We start from the raw sequence: 20,693 nt of genomic DNA on the forward strand, positions 1-20,693 counted from the left end.
AATCGATGGGCTGAGGCCAATTCCATGAGGTTCAGCAGGGCCAAATGCTGGGTCCTGCCCTTGGGTCACGACAACCCCATGCAGACCTACAGGCCTGGGACACAGTGGCTGGAAAGTGTCCCAGTGCTGGTCGACAGTGGCTGAACATGAGCCAGAGTGTGGCCAGGTGACCAAGAAGGCCAATGGCACCTGGTCTGTGTCAGCAGTAGTGGTGTGGCCAGCAGGACCAGGGCAGGGATTGTCCCCCTGTACTGGGCAATGGTGAGACCATGCCTTGAATCCTGTGATCAGTTTTGGGCTACTCACTCCAAGAAAGACACTGAGGTGCTGGAGCATATCCAGAGAAGGACAGTGGAGTTGGGGAAGGGTGTGGAACCCAAATCCTGTGAGGAGCAGCTGAGGGAGCTGGCTGGGCTCAGTCTGGAGAAAAGGATGCTCAGGGGGGACCTTATCATTCTCTATAACCACCTGAAAAGGAGGTTGTAGCAAGGTGGGAGTCAGCCTCTTCTTCCAGGGAACAAAGTGACAGGACAAGAAAATGGCCTCAAGCTGAAGCAGGGAAGATTTATATTGTATATAAGCAGAAAATTTTTCACTGAATGGGTTGTAAGGCATTGGAACAGGCTGCTCATGGAGGTGGTGGAGTCACCATCCCTGGAAGTGTTCATGACATGGGAATATGGCACATAAGGACATGGATTAGTGGTCATGGTCCTGGGTTAACAGCTGGACTTTAGGATCTTAAAGGTCTTTCCCAAGCTTAACAATTCTGTGATGCTATGACATCATTCTTCTCATCACAAGTTGTTCAATAATTTTGTAGAAATTTACAAACTTGTAGCCTACATATGCAGGTAGACAACTAGTACAGCCATTTTTTGAGCATATGAAACATCATGGGTCACTTGATTCTGTCAGCCATGTTAATATAGTACACAGTACAGCCAATGAAATTAACAGGATGATACAGAAAAATACTTTTGTTCTACAAGAGTACAGAAAACATAAAAAAATTAATGTTCTTAAAATGCTTAAGTGGTTAATAGTTCTTCAGTTTAGCAAAACTGAAGTTCATAGCAAGTTTTCTCCTGGTTGTTGCCTAACTCGATGTTAAACAAGGGTAAAAGAACATCCCGTAATAAACGTTTTCTAAATTTTACACATTATTTGATACTAGTTAAAATGGTTTAAATCATCAGCTGTATTTTAAACATTTGTGGTTTTTTCTGTGACTATTTCCACTGTTCACTTTTGTAAGACACTGTTTTTTTCCAGAAAAATCTAGAAAAGATATTTGTAAAAGTAAAGACTAGATTTCCTTAGTTTTCTTTCCAAGCATTAAACGGATGTTTCATTATCACCTCTTTGGCACGTTTAATTCTCAAACAATGTGTCTCTCTTAGGTAGGATTTTTGGACACATCGGTTGTTTGGTCCTTGTCCTTCTCACTACCTTTACAGTGCTACCTTTGATTTTTTTCCTTTCCACATGTAAATGCTTATTCTCATGTATGCAAGTTAACTACAGGCAGTGCTGATCCCAATCCTTCACCAAGGGTGCCCATTCCTTTCTATTTTAGCTCCATTTAACTGACATATTTCAATTCTTGAGCATGTTATTTCCATACTCACACTGTATCGCTTAGGATTTGGCAACAGTTACGTGGTGGTTTTCAAGTAGGAAGCAAAATGCATCAGTGAAGAACAAAGCAGACCATGCTTCTGCATTTATTCAAGTCTAGTTCATTTGAATCCTCATACAATACACTGAAGTCTAGAACTCAATTCTAGGAAAATATGAATTATGATTGATGCCCTGGCATTTATGTCCACAAAAGGCTAGATTTGAAGTCTGAAACACCAAACTTGAGTAATAGTTTATTCTAACTTGTAGGAACCTGACAACGCTTTTTAATTTAATTTTTACTTTTAGACACATAAAATGCTACTAATATCAATATTTTAGACTTCCTAATATCTTCTATTTTTACAACTAGTTATGCTGGTTTTTTTTTAAAACTCTGGCATCTCCTTTGTTTGTAAGAGGTTTCTGGCATATAAGTTAGACCTGTATCGAGAAAACTGTGTTTCTCCAGTCTATGAAATTCCATCTGTGACTGGCAGAAATCACCAATTTCATTTAGCCGTTGTTTTAATCAGTAAGATTTTTCCGACGGGACAAAAGAACTGCTGACTACACTTCAGTGCTGATACATGTCACTGACAATGCATCAGGTGCCAGGAGCAAGTCAGGAATCAGTTTTGGAGAGAACTGAGACACAGATAGGTCTGACAGGCTGCTTCCTACCTCTCTTCCCTTTTGGATTGTATTAGAACAGGTAATGTGAGCACTAAGGAACTACATTCCTCGTTCTTCACCCACGTGCAGCCTGCTGTGTGTTGCACTAGTTCTAAGGATGCTCTTCTAAAAGTATGCCAGGGTTTATTCTTTGGCAACTTAGTATCACAGTGATATTAGGAGGGCACTTACTTCTTAGTGTCTTTTAAGCCCTATTTGTCCAATGTACTTTTCATCAAATGTAGCACAGAAACAAACAGTACTTTTTTTCCCTTTAGATATTTAAAAACCAGATGTAACCTCTCCACTTCTTTCCAGAAGCAGTAAATACTATCAGAAGTAACTTAATAAAATTGTCTGCAAACTTAGTAGAGTTGTAAAACATTTCTCACTGAAATAAAGCCAACTGCTGAAACTTCCCTGACAATGACTGTGCCCTTCCTGCCAAATCTGAATAGGAAGGAGCACATTGCAATTGGATTTGGTCTGTGAAACAAAACAGTCAGAGCTAAGTTTATTTCCTCACAATACAAGTTTCAGAGACTTGTTTCAGACAAACTTTGTCCAGTCCACAGATTAAACATCTGTTAATATCCAGAGCAGATGCTGCACTCCTAGAGAGGTAATTTAATAGTGAATGCAAAAGGACACTCAGGTCAATGTTCCAAGAACACTCAGATGCAAGAATTTAGAGAGTTGACCCTATACAACCCAGAGATTTAAGTGACACTGATTAAAATCGGATGGTGACACAACCACAGACTGTACTGAAGTACTGTGGCATTTCACCTTGTGGGAGGGCCATATTAATGATCACAGGAATTACTGTGGTTTATTCTTTCAAGTAGCCTTTCTGCTATCATGGAACTATCTGGGCACAGCTAACATCATTTTAAATAAGCTTCAGCCAACTCCAAGCATTTAGAGTAGATGGTTAGAAAAAAATATATTTTTTTATACAGAGTAAAGGGAAAAAATGCTAAAACCTACAAGAATATACCCACAGAGGATACAAAAGAACCAGAAAATTCCTTTTGGAAAAAATAATTACTTCCAGCTTTAAATGACAAAACCTCAGAAAATTATACTTTACGAGGGAATCTGGAGTATTTGTTACCAAAAAATGCTCCAAAAAATCCCAAACAAACCCCTACATTACTTGTTGAAAAAATCTAAATTGAAAAATTATAGTAACACTTCCCTACACTTTACTTGCAGTAGCACATTTATTAAAAACACTCATTCAAAAGGACATTACTTACCCAGCTTGGAAAATCAGACCAAGTAGGGACCCGCTGACAGAGGTCACGAAGAATACGTATGATAATCACACAGGACTGCAGACCATTAGCTCTAGCCTTGAGAGCAATACAAAATCAAATTAATTAATCCCTGCACCTGCAGCAAATAGGACTTGCTGAACGACTAAAACACCGCTGTTCAATGGAAGCTCAGATACAAGATTGAAACAAATCATTCTACAACTTTATTCCATGAGCTGCCATTTACAGCAGTATTTTATATAGGGTTAGTAATTTAAGGTGGTAGAAGTCAAAGTGCACAGGTTATACAAGAATAACATTTCTTGATCCCCTGTACACTTTGACCTATGTTCATTTGTAACAATAAATACAGTATCTTTCTATATTAGAAAAAAAAGAATAAAGTAAAGATCTAAGAAATAGGTATAGAGACTGAAAGGTCAAGGGAATCTGTTTGGTTTCTTTATTGTGCCTTTGCCGGCATGCAAAGTCACTAAACCAAACAGTTGCTTCTCACCTTTCATTCCCTACACTTAATGCACTTAAAGAAATAGAAAAAAAAAGGTCTTAAAATCTAAACACAAAGCTTTAAACACATATTCCATTATTTAAAGCGAAGTTACTCTGCAGCCTTATGGAATATATAACAAATATACACCGTATGATCACCCCAAGCGAGTCAAGCTTTCAACATCGCCTTCTCCATGACCAGAAAAAAAAATGATGTCAAATGAGCAACCACTGCATAAAGCAGCTCCTCCATACTCAACCTTCTACAGTTAAATTTAGGGACCAGAAAATATTAAGTATTATTAGCATGAACAACGCTGAGTTTTTTCACAAAATTAAACATTTATATTGTAACTGAACTAATCTCTCATAAGGCTACAAGAAGAAAGTAAAATGATGTTCCGAACCTGGAACCACTTAGCGTGGCGTAGAGCAGCCAGAGCGTCAAGGCATTTTTGCCTGTCCAAGACGTCCGGTGGGTCTTTCACCATACCCGAGGTTACATCTAAAATGGATTGAATTGGCAAAATGCAGTGAGGAATGGGTGTTTGACCAGGTGAGCAAGACACTTCCTTAAATAGCTTCAATGTCACACATGCCATTTAAAGTTTAAAACCCTTGAGCAACAAATGTAAATGTTCAACCAAAGTCGTTCAATTCGGATGAGGGCATCAACCCAGTCGGAAGATCAAGAGCATGTTGCGCTTCAGCTCTGAGGTTATTTTCAAATGCATTGCAGATCATGCAATGCGCAGCATTTCTTTATTTAAGCTAACACTGGAAAAACACATATCCCCTAAAATTAAATTCCGAAGGAAGGATGGTTGGACACAGTGCACCAGCACAGAGAACACAAGACAGAAGGAACACAAAAATCCACTTTAACCAAGCAGAAACATTCAAACTTAGTTTCTTGTAAATTTTAATGGTCACGTGTTATTTGGGACCTATTCTTAAAAGAAAAACTAAATATAACAAATCTTAACAGCACTAGATGTTTAGTAATGATGTTATTTTTATCATACCTTAAACTTGAAATTATTTTGCTTTAAAAACCTGACTAAAGGAATGTGAAATGTTCTTCAATATTACAGAGTTCCATTGCTTTCTAGTATCCTCTCTTACTCATGTAAATAAAATTCCTCAGTGATAATACACGTGATGTGTTCCAGCAACACTTGGATCTGAAAAGGGTCTGCTTTATGTAAGATTCAGCAGGAAAGAGAAAAGCAAGGAATAGTCTAAAAAACAAAGCAGAATGCCCGAAAGATAAAAAAATACAGTAGACCTTGTGTATTTAAATATTCAGAAAAGGATTTAATTACCAAACTGACTGCTTTGCTACCAAAAAGGAAGGGACCACAGAAGTGATTTCATCAGCAAAACTGGAACCACTGAACAATGTGAAAGGGTATCCACAGGCTGAAAATTACATCGGTATAATCAGATCAGTGATAACCTTTAGAAGTTTTTTTTAGTAGTTGTGAAAATGGCTATTGGGACTACTACCAAAGTACATTGGCAGGATAACTGGTGATACACCAGACAAAATGAACAAAAAGCCCTCACTCAATGGCACTCATTTCACAGGAGCTGACTGTATGGAGCAATATAGTTTACTCAGAAAGATACAAATTTAGCTAAGCCAGAGAATAAAATTTAAAAACAGAGACTTATCAAACATGCCTGCAACAAGAAGCTTTTAGGGATGTTGCAGAAATAATGCTCTGAAACCACAAATGTAAAATAAATAGTAGGATACTTTACTATACAGCGATGAAAAGCCATGGATTAATGCGGTGGTATAGCTTTGCAATACAGTAATTAAATTTAATGTGAAGTACTGCATTCAGATTTGGGCATTTTGATAAAGCAGTCCCATTGCACAGGGATAAAAGGGAAAGGACTTCATAAGAACAAAGTTGAGAAGAACATAGGTATCTCCTCACACAGATATTCCAACTTACATACTACATGTTGAAGTGGAAAGATGAAAATCTGTACTAACAAGGCAATTACAGAGCAAATGGTGACATCTCAAGTGGTGTTTCTTTTAAAAAAATAAAACAAATGAAAAAAAACTCCAGCAAAATAATCCCCTCAAAACCTAAACAAGAGGGGTGCCAGGTAAGGTAACGGATGAAAGGAGTACAACTCAGATATAAGAGACAAGGAGAACATCTTGAGAAAACCCACACCAGGAAAAAGTGGGAAAGTAAGGCTGAGAATTAGAAATAAAAATATGTGTTGTTGGGCCTACTAGCCTAATCAGTCAATTATTTACTTTCTTCTAAAACTAACAGGCAAATAGTGACACTGTGCAAACTTTTAGCACAACAAATCATTAAATAATTTTAAACTTTACTTCTACCTCTGAAAAACTTTAATTTGGAAAATAATTTTACTAAGACTTGCAGTTTAAATGCACAGAAAAGAATCTTAGTGCTGGAAACGCCCATCTAAAATGGACTACTAATAGCTATTATAAGAACATTCTTGAAACTTAAGACTCTGAAAGTTCGAAGTTGCTGAGGCATGTATTGCACATTGACTGAAAAGATATATCAAGGGAACTCTTGTAATATTTAATCTGTGGATTTTTGCATATGTTTCACATTTCAGGATTAACCCCTTAAAGACTATTTAACTAAAATCAGATGCCTAACCTACCACCCTATTAAACTAAGACAAAACCTGAATTAATTTACAAAATACGGGCACGAATTCTGACCCTGTATAACTCATTACTAGGCTAAACATAAGGGGTTAATCTTCAGTTAGACATGCTGTGTCCACACTACCTCTTCATTAAAAGTTAACAGGTGTATCAATTTAGGTAAGTTTTATTACGTGAAATACATTTTATCCAGTCAACTATTTCAAGACTAGTGTGAACACTGCTTAATTCTAGGAGAGAGACAAAGACGAAAAGAAAAAAAAAACAAAAACAAAAACAAACACAAAGTAACAGTAGATGCTAGGACTATGCATCCAAACCCCTCCTTTGTAAAGCATGGCAGGTGTGACACTGAGCTTTAGAAAACCTTGGTCAAAAATCCTTCCGATGTCTTGGCAGCCACCCCTGACAGGAATCAAGTCCCTCTCCTAGAAGGCTTTGGACCGGGGCTGTTAGCTAAGGATAAAAAAGACACACGCGCACACACAGATGTCTTTGTAAGTATGTACACTTTGTTTGCTGAAGGAAGACTCCACAGCAGGAGTTAGAGCTCTTGGAATATCAGATTCGGGAAACTGTCAAACGCACAATACTGTGAGAAACAGTAGCTATGCGGTTAACAATTTTATTTCACTGTTTTGGTGGGGTTTTTTTTAGCCTTTCATCATGTAATTACACATCAAACATGATTCTACTCCACGTGCAAGACAGTCTCATCTTTACTCGAACTGGTTCTTCCGGTAAAGCCTTCCTTAACACCTGAACTAGCTCCCCAAGCGGGCTAAAAAAAATGAGAACTTCAAACCAATGTAAGACACAGAGCATGAGAAGCTGCAGTAAGAAAAACACAAACACATACTGTTACTCTGCAGCAAATAAGCAGCAGTCTTCGCAACAAGGAACTCCTTTGCTGCAATAATTGGCAATTCAGTCTTCTATTTGCTCCAGTTTCAAAAGTGAACTTTTCTGCACATCCATTTTATACTGCTCAGTGTCTTGAAGAGAAATTTAACTTGACTTTGTTTGCCTAGAGGCAGTACTGCATTCAGCAGTGAATAAACTCACAAAGATAATTTAACTCAAGTGTGGGTCAGACAAAAATACAGATTTGTTTCCTTTTGGTGGCATAAATTAAGGGACTGATGACAGTAATTTGAAAATTCTTTTATTTTTAGTCCACATCATGGAATTTTAGGCCAGAAATCACTTATTTGAAATTAAGTGCTGTAGCAGGAATCAATATTGCACTTTTGCACAGCACATTGAGAAATAAGCATGGTGTTTAAGGATAATTTCACTTAATAGTTAGTCTAATTTAATAATAAAATCTTTTAAGTGAACATATTCTTTATAAACTTAAATAATATGGGAAGTCAGATTCAGGCCAATCACGTTCCCCTTAGATTGTTAAAAAACAAGTAAAATTGGTTGGGTGTGACAGTACATGTTACAAAGCCTTTATAGCTAGGAATAATATGCACAGCTTAAAAATTATGTACAAAGCACTCTAAGACTCTTTGGAAGTCATCCAAACCACAGAATGCATCTTGAAATTTTTCTTTCTGAGTATGCAGGATGACTGTGTTAACACAGCTTGCTTATAATGCACTAGGCACAGCTACAGGACATTTACTAATGCAATATAAAAACCTCAAGTATTTTAGAGGACATGTAATGATGAGATGAAATAAAAAAACCTCTGTGGCTTATATAAATACGTATATACACAAGCACATGTATACATACACACATACAGTTTCTTTCAACCTGCATATGAGATGTGTTAAGACCGCCTCAGATTTCCTATTTGTAGGTTCACTGTCAAACACCAGAACCCTGTTTGCTATGATCACTTTCAACTATGAAAATACAGGATTAAAAGGAAACAAAAGTTAATTTTATCTGACCCGTAAATAAAAAGAACCAATGTACTGCAGACATTAATCATGCTTGTTGGCTTAAAAGCTTTTGGAGCTCTGAAAGTGTTACAGAACAGACCCTAAAGCAACACTGCTGGCACCAGAGAAACTGTGGACTTCAGAAATGCAAATTGATTTACAAGCTCCACCTTCTGCTTCAGCTCAACGACAAAGCCATTTCTTATTGTACTAGTCTGGGTTTGCCAGTTGGATAGAAGACTGATAGTAATACCAGGAGCCTAAATATACTCAAAAAGCACTTCAGACCAAAAAACAACCTCAGAGAGCTGGAAAAAATCGCATTGTCTTTTAAAGTTAGAAGCAATGTTACCATCGAAAGTATTATTGAAAGTGCATTTTAAATGTGCTGCTATTTGGAATGACTAAGTGATGGTAATACTGATCCAGTTTAAACCCAAAACCCTGTCATTTGATTTTCTAAAACCATAAAATCTTTCTCTTAAGGCAAGACTGATCTAGGAAGCCAGTTGATAGCCACTTAGTATAAAATACTTAGTTTTCCACATAATTTTAAAAGAGGGGAAAAAAGTCAAGTTTGTACCTTTTCCAGAAAGCTGAGGTTGGACATAAAGTTAAAAATTTTAAAAATTAAATAAAAGCATCATATACGCATTTATTTTAACCAACTGTTCTCTACCAAGACTGGTTGTTGAAAAACAAGGTTTCGACCAAATATATGTGCCAGCATGTTGCCTTCCAGGACCTTAATGCCATCTTAAGCAGAATAGATAAACATTAAAAAAACGGGTGAGAAAAAAGTAACATCTTTAACAACTTCCCAACCTCCATCCCTCATGTTCTCTTCCCGAATGACTGGAGATGTCAGTGTGATTGTAACTTGCATTTTGGGTTCCACACATGAATTTAAAATTATTGCTGCTTCTGGGACTGCACACTTGATATCGTATTTCTCAGGACTTATTACCTAAATATTGAGAAACAGAAATTTCTGTTAGCATGTGGTCAATAAAAGTGTGGGGAAGAAAATGGACTCCAACATAGTGTTTTTTTAACAGAAAGACAGAAACGCAACATAATTTTATGAAGCAGATACCTGTGTAGTCAAAGAAACCAAAGTACACACTATAAAGACAGATATCTGGACTTGCACACTGTTTCCAAATAGTTAATGAAAATACACAAAAGTAATCAAGCACGCAAAAGAAAGAAAACTACCCAGAAAGGAAATTCAGATACAATTACACAACGAGAATCTTGACAGTGTTTGAGATAAAGAAAAGCCACTTAGAATGTCAGCAGGGTGTTTCTCATTGGAACACAGAAGCCTTTAAAAAGCAAAGATGTAGTGGTTGTTTTTCAAGCTCACAGTTTCAGGATGGGTACTGCTAGGTACATCCTAAGCTTGGCTGTCACAACATGCTAAGAATTAAGGGCAAGATAAACACCAGGGGAAAAAAATGTAAGAGTAACTGAATAAGACTGTTTTTAAAAATTGCTTCTTGCGAACTTTATTTAATAATTCTATACAGCCCCAAAAGGAAGCTGTCAGCACCTCTGTGACATTCTTCCACAAACTACATAGACAAGTGACATCTCCACAAAGACAGCCCAAGATGTGCATTTTTTAAATTGACTTCTGTTCTGTTACTTCAAACAAGAGCAAAACCTGAGACTATTTTCTAATTAATCTGATCCTGCTAAAGCTTCTACCATGTCAGTGATATTCTGTCAAGCAGTTTATACTAGACTGCAGTGAAATACTAATGCTGTGACAGGGACTCTAGGGTGACACTGGACAGGTTTCATTCAACAGAGAGAAGGGAGAGACTTTATTTTTAACTTTCCTTCCTTGTGGAAATACCACAAATGGTTTATATTAATTTCACTGAATGGTCTAAGACTGCATGTTTGTTTTTTTCAAGATCCAAATCACACAAAACACCCGACAAGACTAAGCTAACTGTGGACCTACAAAGCACTGACACAAATGGGAAACAAGATATAACTAAAAAAGACTGGCATTGATGGAGAACCCGACCTTCAGGCAGCAAGCTTTCTGTAACACCGCACAAATTACCCCTACTGCTGCTGATAACTGAATAACAGTCTTTCTTGTGCTCATTTCTATTTCCCTTTTAAATAAAATCTATAAAATGATGACTGGTACTACACCGCTAGAGTGCACCCTTGTATGGACACAATATAGAGAAAGCAGAATTTGCAGCAGTCTCTGAATTCAGATGAAAACACTCAGAAAATGGAAAGAAACTGAACCAGAGCTATGAAATGTAGCACAGTGAGCCCTGCTGATATGTGACTTGACTTTTACAGCACTTCTACAAAAATTCCAATCTAAACCCCAAAATTCTACTTACTGCAAGTTGCTTAGGAAGACTTTCAGCAATACGACTGAGCAATGACTTAGAAGGCTTCTCAGCACATAACAAAACAAGATTGACGTTTCGGTCTCCACGGAGCAGCAATCCTTTAGCCAAAACGCCTACCCGTAAAACTCCCTTCAAAGCTCTGTAAATTACAGTTAAAAGTCGTATTTAAAACAACAATGTAAAAACCTTGAAAATAATCCTGAACATAGAAAAGTGAAACAAAATAGTATTCCACATACTTCTGGGACCACAGTGGCATATACTGTATAAAAACCCAAAGAGAAGAGAATCCCTCAAGCACTGATAACTGGGTAAGGAAAAAGAATGACACTCATAAAAACTAATTTAAAAAAATACCTGTCTTTACTGCCATCTTTTTTGTCATCTCCCTCTTTGTTCTTGCTTTTTTCCAGATCAGTCATGCTGTCAGAAACAAGTTTCAAAGCACGCTCAGTAATAGAAACAATTTTCTGGACTGCCTGAAGCTCCTCCTCCGTTGGATATATAGCAGCATGCTTGGTCATCACGTAGCGGTCGTCAGACGAGTCAGGGCGGCGCAAAGGCTACACAGACAAAAAGTGTATTTCTGAAACTTGAGTGCACTTCCAAGTTGTGATCAAAGCCCAAACATGTGGCTAAACAACAGAATATTCAACCCTGACATCACTGAAATGTAACAAAACATGAATTGAAGTGTCCTTAACAATCTACACTGGTCACAATCAATAGTGTCTGAAAAGACATGAAATGTGTCAAAATTAAACAAATAACAAATCCCAGGATCAGAGGGACCTCTGCCAAAAAAATACCTCTTGTCTTTCTGTCAACTGGGAAATACTTGCATACTGATGCAAAATAAAGTATCCATGATTACATTCATATAATATGGGATCTCAGGAAGTTGTACAGTCCAACGTCCTGTGCAAAACATGGTCAGCTGTTAGACCACATCATGTTGCTCAGGGCTTTAGCCTGTTGGTTTTTGAAAACCATCAAAGATGGAGGCTGTACGCCATACGCCATTTGCATGAAAAAACATGATTTCCTGTTTTCAATCTGAACCTCTTTTGACTTGGCTCAAGCTGCATGTGCCTCACCCTCTCATGGCTGTAAAAGCCTGGTTCCATTGTCTTTATAATACACAGGTAACAGAAGGCTATTATGTCCCACTGAAGCTCTTGCTTCTCCAGACTGAATAAGCCCAGATCCCTGTCTCTCAGGGCATGCATTCCAGACCCCTCACCATCCTGGTAGCCCCACACTGAACCTGCTACAGTTTATTGTATCTTTCTTCTACTGGCAAGCCCCAAACTAAATGTACTATATCAGTTTGTTTCTCATGAAAGTGATCACTTCCTTTCACCTCTTGATTATGCTCCTGTTACCAAAGCCCAGGGTGCTGCTGGCCTGCTGCCAGGGCACACTGCTGACTTATAGTCAGCTTGCTGTTTGCCAAGACCTCCAGATCCCTTTCAGCAGAGCTGCTACCCAGCCTGTATCAAGGCATGGGGTTATTCCTCTCTGAGTGCAGTATCAGATATTTGTCCTTGCACAATTCCATAAAGTTCCATTGCTCCAGCCTGCCTAAGTCCCTCAGGATGGCAGCCTTGCCCTCAAACGTATCAGCCATCCTCCCCATCCCAGACTGGTTCAGTTTCATGCCAGTTGCAAACCACAGGAGTGTGCACTCACCCCATCACCTTTCAGATCATCCATAAGGTCCTTTTCAGACTAACCTCAGGATAAAACTATGTGGTACTGCACTCCACACAGGTAGAGTATGATCCACCACTAAGCACTATCATTTGAGACTGATGATCCAGCCACTTTTTATCCAAGTATTTGTCCACAAATTATGTAATGCAGTCAAATAAAATAAAAACTATAGAAATGCAATGTGACTTGTATTTCAGAAGAAACAATATTTAAGGCATCCTCTTGTCATTTCAGTGGACTTATTTTGGAAGACAGGTCCACCTACACCATTTCATTGCCATAAAATTTTTCACTTTTCCAAATCCTTTATTAACAAACACTGGAGACAAATGAAATAGCACTGAATAATTTGTAATTCTTAACTGGGTCTCCTGGTAAGTATGATTTAATTTTTTTTCTCAATTTAAGAAACTCACAGCTGGTCCTTGAGGCTGAGGAGGCATTCCTGGTCTAACTCCCAGCAGGCCAAGAGGTCCTGGAGGACCATGAGGATAGCCTCCATCTGGTATTCTGCGTCGGTCATCCCAGTGGTGCTGCTCTTCCTCCATTCTCCTCCAGTACATATCCTCTTCATACCGCCTGAAGTGCATCAATCAAAGTGTTCTCTTTATATAGCAGTTAATACCTGCAGCAATCCTAAAGAGATTCTCATATGTCCTCACCAACCACTTTTTAGTGGTCATAAACAAATACCAGTGAACTCCAGAGGGCAACTAAAATGAATTATTATTTTTAAAGGAGGTCTGAATTTACAGCAAAGTAATTCTAACAACTCTACATTCCTCAGAGGGAGTGAACAATAACAAACAAAAACCCCAGAGAGATAATGACAACCTAATTTAAAACAAGACAGTACAGAGTTCCTCAAAGAAGTATTCAAAATAAGTAACTACTCAATTTAGTTTCAGATAATCTGACTGCAGCTTTGTCTCATTCATTCATTCATAAAACAATGCATTACCTCATTTCCATCCTCCAGCGTTCCTCCTCTTCTCGCCTTCTCCAGTATTCTTCTTTCTGCATCTGTTTCCTCATCTTCTCTTCTTGAATTTTTCTTGCTCGAATACTGGGCTTTACTTCTACTTGTAAGTCTGGGTTTACTTTTTTCTAGTTCAAAAATATAATTAATTAAATGTTGATTTCCTCTTCTCATCACAAGATTACAGAGGTGCCATGACATATTTAACAAGCCCTACTCGTCTACAGTAAAATGAAGGGGAGTAAAATGCAGTTTTAGAGCTGCATGAATGCACTTATCACTAAAAAAATCTGCAAACACTTGTTTCTTAAGGATTCCACAAAGAGTGTACATGGTTTATCCTCACAAAAACATTGAGCAATACTATTTTACACTATTTGAAATTCATGGTAAACAACATAAAGAACCTATTGTTGCTTGCATACTACAAGCAATGTTAAAACATCTTAAAAAACCCAAACCAAAATAGTTTCACAGTGTGCATTATTTTTTAAAGAGTATATGCCCTAGGAAATGTATTTCTCTAACTTTTATTTCATATGCCTCCTTTCTTCTAGTCTTTAAATGTAAGAACACGTGATCAGTGACATCTGGTTGATTTTCAGAGAGAAGCATTAGCATTTGTACCAACCTTATACTGAAGTCTGTGCCGTCTCCCTTTCAAGTGCATCTCCTTGGCATTGGGATCATTAAAACTGCATTCACAGAGTTTACAGTGAAAGCGGATCACCTTTCCTTCATCATTCCTTACCTGGAAAATAAAGTTGTAACACATTTTGGCCTTTTATTTTCTTTTTTTATAAAGCTGATGTAAAAATTAATTATCCATTAGTCTAACTATCCAGTGACACTGGATAATGTCTACCTGTCTCAAAACATGCTAAGAAGTTCATTCAATGACTGAAAGAAGGCAAAGGAGAACTTTCATTGCTGACAGACAACCACTGTCCATAGCTTTAAATTCAAACCTGAACGTACTGAGCTGAATAAATTACAAACCTATATACCACTGCATATAATATAAAATTTACATTAGACTTGGTCCACCTTTCTCATGCCAGTCACCTGAAGAATGCCCCACTGAGCAAAAAAAGAAATATGTACAATACAAAAGTGTAAACACATGCACAAGCCTTTGCAGGTTCAGTGCCTTGTCACTCTTATCTTCAAGGAGGACTGCGGCCAGAGTAGAGAGATTTCTCTGAACAATTTTTCCCGCACTCTGTAGGCCTTGCTTGCCATGACTTTAGAAGTGACAAGCAGTGTAATGTTTATACTTATAAGCTGTGTGAAAATATGCAATGTTTATACTTGTTAGCCATGTGTTTATAGTTATAAAGTTTGAGAAAATAGTATGTTTAAAGTAAGAAAGCCTTGAGAAACTGGAGATAATGAAACACCTGCAGATCTCAGAAAAACCCTAAAGGCAGATCAATAGAAAGAGCTTTGCATACCAACTATGATTTCAGGCTGCATAGACAGAGTACCAGGTCCAATAAACTGAAAGCATGAGACACGTGCACAGACTGAGCTATCCAATCACCTTGTTGTGAGCAGGTACCCAGAACAAACTAAACTGTATAAAAGTTAACTGATTTAAATAATAAATTGGACATCACTTTGATCACATTGATCATCTGCTTTGTCTCTGTACTCCCGCCGTCCACAGAAGACTGAGGGAATTACAGATCAGTTAACCTCACCTTGATCCTTGGGAAGGTGATGCAAGTAGCTAACCCTGGAAACCATTTCCAGGTACAATGAGGGCAAAAAACCATCAGGAGCAGTCAGCATGGCTTCACCAAAGTGAAGCCTGGCAGATGAAGACACAGCAATTGATACCGTCTATCTGGACTTCAGTAAAGCCTTTGACACAGTCTGACCACAATATCCTCAAACATAATCTGTTAATGCACAGGTTGGATAAGGATACAGTGAAGTGGTGCACAGTTCCAGGACCAGAGGCAACAGACACAAAAACACAACTGAACATTAGGAAACATTTTGTTATTGTGAGCCCTGGCACAGTTTGCCCAAGAAAGTTACAGAGTCTCCATCCTTGGACATCCTCAAAAACTACCTGGACATGATCCTGGGTGACTGGCTGTAGGAGGCCCTGCTTGAGCAGGGGGGCTGAACCAGATGACTTCAAGATGTCTCTGCCAACCTCAACCACTCTGCAATTATGCTTCACTAAAACAATTAAAATACACATTTTCACATTAATACCTCCTCCACATAGTCATGGCCCACTGGTTGGACATCACTTTGCAAGGCTGCAAGAGTTGTGGGAGTCACTGGTTCAGCTCCTGGCTCTGGTTTTACTTCCTGTGTTTGTACTGTAGCAGCAGGAGTTGTTTTAACACTTTCAGCTGATTTCATTTCTTCCATTTTACTTCCTGTTGTCTGAAGCTTGTTGCCACCTAGAAATCAAAAAATGTTAAATTAACTTTCATAAAATGAGAATGTGATTAAACATGATGTGCACACTGAAGACTTTATTTGCAAATATCAATGGTCTGGCCAAAGCATTATCAGTCTTTTAAAATCGGTTAGAACTTAAACATATTTTTAAATACAAATAAAGGGTTTAAAAATGAGTTTAGCAACATTCAAGTGACTTAAACACTAAAGTTTTTTGTTTTAACAAGAAAAACTTTTGCTTTATAAAATTACTGTTTTGGGGTTTTTTTTCCCCCGCTTTTCCAAGAGACAGGACAGAATGGAACAAGTCAGCTGAATATATTTTAATTTTTTTTTGACATTGTGTAAATGTATCCAAAAAAAAGCACTTTAAAATGTTATAGTGTTTGTAGTAGTAAAGCCAGTATACCCATATAGTGTTGCAACTGTGTATGTCTTTCCTTGAACAGCAGGACAGCTTATTGTGGAACAGCTGCTTCCCATCTTTCAGTGTCTGTCATGCTCAGTTCAAAGTTTCCATGGTTACATTTCTACTCTTACAAGGATGTTTCAGTTGCCCAGTTACTGACTGCCAACCTACTGCAGGTGCCTTAACAGTCCAGGCTGTGAAGTGAAATTAGGACCAGCTGGACTATAAACTGCAATACTCCAGCAGCTATTACATAAGAAACCATAAGCGTGAGATTTCTCATGAAGGTGGGAGATAACCACGCAGAAAATACCACAAATTTTGAAAAAAACTTTAATATACATCCCTATTCTCACCTATCAGTAACTCCTTTAAACGCAACGGAGTTCCTCGTGCCTGAAGTTAACTAAATACATTTGTATCTGTGCACTCATACATAATAAAAAATTATAGAATAGGTTAGGTTTCAAAATAAAGACTGACTTCTGTACTTGCCAACAAAGTTAATTTTCGGTGTAGATATTTTCTTTACAGGTATATTAGCAGCGGTTGAAGATGTTTTGTTGTTGGACGCAGTGTTAAGTGGCGTGTTCGCCGTGGGAGTAAGAATTTTCACTGCAGAGGATGCCACAGAAGAGTTCACAGTACTGCTGCTGGTTGCTATATTTGAAGCAGAGGCAGTTGGCTTGGAAGCAGATGTGGATGTTGAGGAAGTCGCCTGGGTAACCACATTCGGTTCAGTTGAAGGAATGGGTTTGCCCAGTTTTGTGTGCAACTTTACTACCTGTAAGTATGAAGAGAAATTCATAATTCAAATTCATAATATGATCTCAATTATGCATCACAAAGATCAATATAACTAAAAAACTTGGCTGTTGTTTTTTTACAAAAAGTAGTCCTGGCAAAAAAAAAAAAAAGAAAAAAAAAGGACATTTGAAAGCTCTTGGAATTTGTATCACAAGGAAACAGTAAATATTTATGTCACATAGCTTACTTCCATGAGAAATTCAAGCATTTACTCCCACAGCTGTGTAGATGAGAACAGAAATGCAATAAACTTGTAAGTCAGCACAACTCAAGAAAACATTTTGCTCCCATTGTTTCAATGTGTCTGTTTTGTTGTCTGGTTGCTTTTTATTCTCCCTCCAATAGTGTAGCACATTGAACTATATTGGTTCCAAACAGTAGTATTTGTAACTAATTAAACTATTTAAGTAATTAATTAAATTGAACAACACTGTCTCTTTCAATTGCTACATTTTAAGAGTATTCATATTGAAAGAATTTCCAGTTCATCTAGCAAAACTGAAGAGGTTCCTTGGGCAAAAGTGTTTTGTTTTGTTTTATTTTAAGAAGAGAAAAAGGTACATGTACAGAAATAGTTAAAGAGGATGGAAGAGGTATTTCAGAGTTCTTTAATATCTCTTACATAGTAAAGAGGTACATGCTTATTCTTAGAAGTAATAAGCAGAGGCCTTTCCACAACATGCCTGACAGAATAAGACTTCTTTTTGGTGACTGCTGACCACCACCTGGAAAAGCAATCCATGTAGTCCATAAGCAGAAAACATGCAAAACCAAAACTAAAGACTGGGTTTTGAAAATAAGAGTAAAAACCATACAAATCTTTGAGACATGCCTTAAATGCAAACACATGTACACAAGCATGATATGCTCACAACTGTATAAATTAATTTCTTAGGTTCTTAGTTTTTATGTTCCCTATCAGAATACAGACATATTAATGTCACACAATACTATAAATTTAAGTTCAAGCAACTCTTTAAAATTACTTTTTTTTTTCCAGTAGAATGCACACAGTTCTTCAGTTACCACAGAAACAGAGTCCTTTCAGACTTCATTTTTATACTGGTAAGAACCTAAAAGAGCAGTGGTTAGTGACTACCTATCAGAAAGAGAAAACTACATCCAATTACATAAGGATAACATATACTATACTCCATATAACTATGGAGTTATTGGGTAGAACCCAAAGAAGTAATGGTCCAATTTATTAAAGAACAAAACACTAGACAAGTCTGTCTTGTGGGAAATTTATGTTATATCTGCTATGAGATTTATTTCAATAGGAACAATGTTACTGATGCTTGTCTTCTGAGATGTAAAGAGCTACAAAAGCTGAGTATTAATACTGTATTTGTTAGTGACACTAATCTTTCCAGAGCTATGAGGAGAATCTGTAATATAAAACACACATTCTACCCTACTACTGCATTTACTGTTGTACGGCCAAATTTAAAACACAGGTCACAGTGTTTCACACTGCAGCCCACAGACTTTATTCCAGAATGCCCACCTAAAAGCACCCAAAGCAGTAGGAAAAACATGCATATCAGAAGTCTTCCAAGTATATGCATTGTAAAGTCTATTACAGGACATTGTTCCTTGCTCCCATATGACAATTTTCTTTGCAAGAATTACCAAGGAGTGATGCATAATACTCCTGTTTCTTGGCACTGTCTCAGCTTACAGTGTTTCAAAGAGCACTGAAAGCTTCACAGCACCAGACAAGTAGGATGAATCTCAAGAAGTCTTGAGAACAGTTACGGGGTACAAGCGTGGTACCCCATGTCCTCAATGACTCTTTTCCTCATCTTAATCCATATCTCTTCCTACAATTTACATACTTTTCCCAAGACATCCTCTTCTTATTAATGTCATGGCAATATTTCTCCCCCTTTCTTACAGCAAGGCCTTTCCAATAGTGAACTTAAAGACAAGGTCAAAACAAAAAGAAGTAGTAAACATCTTTAAAAAAAATAATTCAAGTTACATTGTTTCTGCCTATCTTCTCCTTTCTTAAGATGAGAAAAAATGATGGAAAGAAATATAGACAGTGTCTTTCATAGTAAGAACAAGAGAAAACTCTTACTTTCTGATGCTTGGCTCCACGGATATGTGCAGCATAAGCATCTGCCCCTGTACAAGACACATCACAAAGCTCACAGCGCAACTGATTCTGAGTTCCACGAGCAGAAGTACTGTTGTTATTGGTGTTCTGGGAAGCTTTCAATGCTGCTTCTTTCTTTTTGTGTTTCTGGCCTTCTAAGTGCTCTTTATAAGTCTGTTTAAATAAACAATACACACACAATCAGCTGTCTTTGTACTGCTCATTCATCATTCATGAGAATACGTATAATATATAACACTGCATAAAAAACACACACTTTACTTAGGAAACACTTCCTACTCTGAACATTTCCTCTGTATGACATGTTTTCAGGTATTAATAGGCCACTTCTAAGACCAGTAAATTTTCTTCTCTACCACCAGGATTCCACGGTTAGGTAAAACAATATAGGCTTTTCTTCTCTAAATTCTCCCTTCCCCAGTCAAGTAGTGGTCAACAGATACTATCACTGAAAACTTGGTATGATCAGAAAACCACAGTTTCCTGCACTGCATTCAATTATTCTTGATTTTGGTTTTTCCTCTAACTTACAAGACCATGGGGATCAAGTGTATCCACATAACCAGAAAAATCAATTTAAAAGAAGGCAGTGCATAAATAAAGCTGTATTGAAAATTTAATGCATAAGTTGATCTGAGTTCCTACATTAACACTGGCAATCTAGAGAGCATACAGGGTGGGAAATAACGACAAGTTTATGTAAAAAAAAAAGGAACTTTTTAGCCAACACTTTGCATGACTTGGTATCTTATTTTCCATGCACTTGTACACACTGTGAAACTAAAGGGGGATGCTGGAATACAGTGAAGAGTAAATTTTCAGGCTTACCATTCACATAATTTATGTAATTCCATAGCTTTCCAAAAAGTATTTTCTAAGAAGTTTGCTATACTAAAGAAGTAAATCAAATTCAAAGTTTCAAATAATTCTGAAGTCCAAAACACAGGTGAAGCTTCTCTGTACAAGCTCGAGGATCTATCCTTTTGTCTTCTCATAGGACCTCTTTCTATAGTGGTGCCCATTTTCATTTAATTATTCCTTTAGTATAAGTATAGAATCAAATCTTCAAAAATTTAAACATATTCCTGATTAGAGGGATAGAGCACCTCTCCTCCGAGGAAAGGCTGAGAGAATTCAGTTTGTTCAGCCTGGAAAAAAAAAATGCTTTGGGGTGAACTAACTGAGGCCTTCCAGTACC

General features: G+C 37.5%; 1 protein-coding gene across 3 annotated transcripts in view; it reads right to left on the reverse strand.

The window, feature by feature from the left end:
- ZFR (zinc finger RNA binding protein) overlaps positions 1 to 20,693 on the reverse strand; it is a 44,045-nt gene that overhangs the window by 3,787 nt on the left and 19,565 nt on the right. The window contains exons 7-17 of one of the 3 annotated variants that reach the window (XM_064642382.1): positions 19,457 to 19,648; positions 17,059 to 17,347; positions 15,960 to 16,153; positions 14,362 to 14,481; positions 13,713 to 13,858; positions 13,168 to 13,330; positions 11,393 to 11,598; positions 11,024 to 11,174; positions 9,471 to 9,612; positions 4,478 to 4,575; positions 3,561 to 3,656 (exon numbers count right to left, since the gene is read on the reverse strand). In XM_064642382.1, coding sequence (XP_064498452.1) covers positions 3,561 to 3,656; positions 4,478 to 4,575; positions 9,471 to 9,612; positions 11,024 to 11,174; positions 11,393 to 11,598; positions 13,168 to 13,330; positions 13,713 to 13,858; positions 14,362 to 14,481; positions 15,960 to 16,153; positions 17,059 to 17,347; positions 19,457 to 19,648 — 1,797 coding nt within the window. Of the gene's footprint in view, positions 1 to 3,559; positions 3,657 to 4,477; positions 4,576 to 9,470; positions 9,613 to 11,023; positions 11,175 to 11,392; positions 11,599 to 13,167; positions 13,331 to 13,712; positions 13,859 to 14,361; positions 14,482 to 15,959; positions 16,154 to 17,046; positions 17,348 to 19,456; positions 19,649 to 20,693 lie in introns of those variants that run through there. The other 2 variants (XM_064642381.1, XM_064642383.1) reach the window with 2 other exon arrangements.

The sequence above is a fragment of the Pseudopipra pipra genome, chromosome Z (genome assembly GCF_036250125.1).
Source record: "Pseudopipra pipra isolate bDixPip1 chromosome Z, bDixPip1.hap1, whole genome shotgun sequence".
Classification (NCBI taxonomy): domain Eukaryota; kingdom Metazoa; phylum Chordata; class Aves; order Passeriformes; family Pipridae; genus Pseudopipra; species Pseudopipra pipra.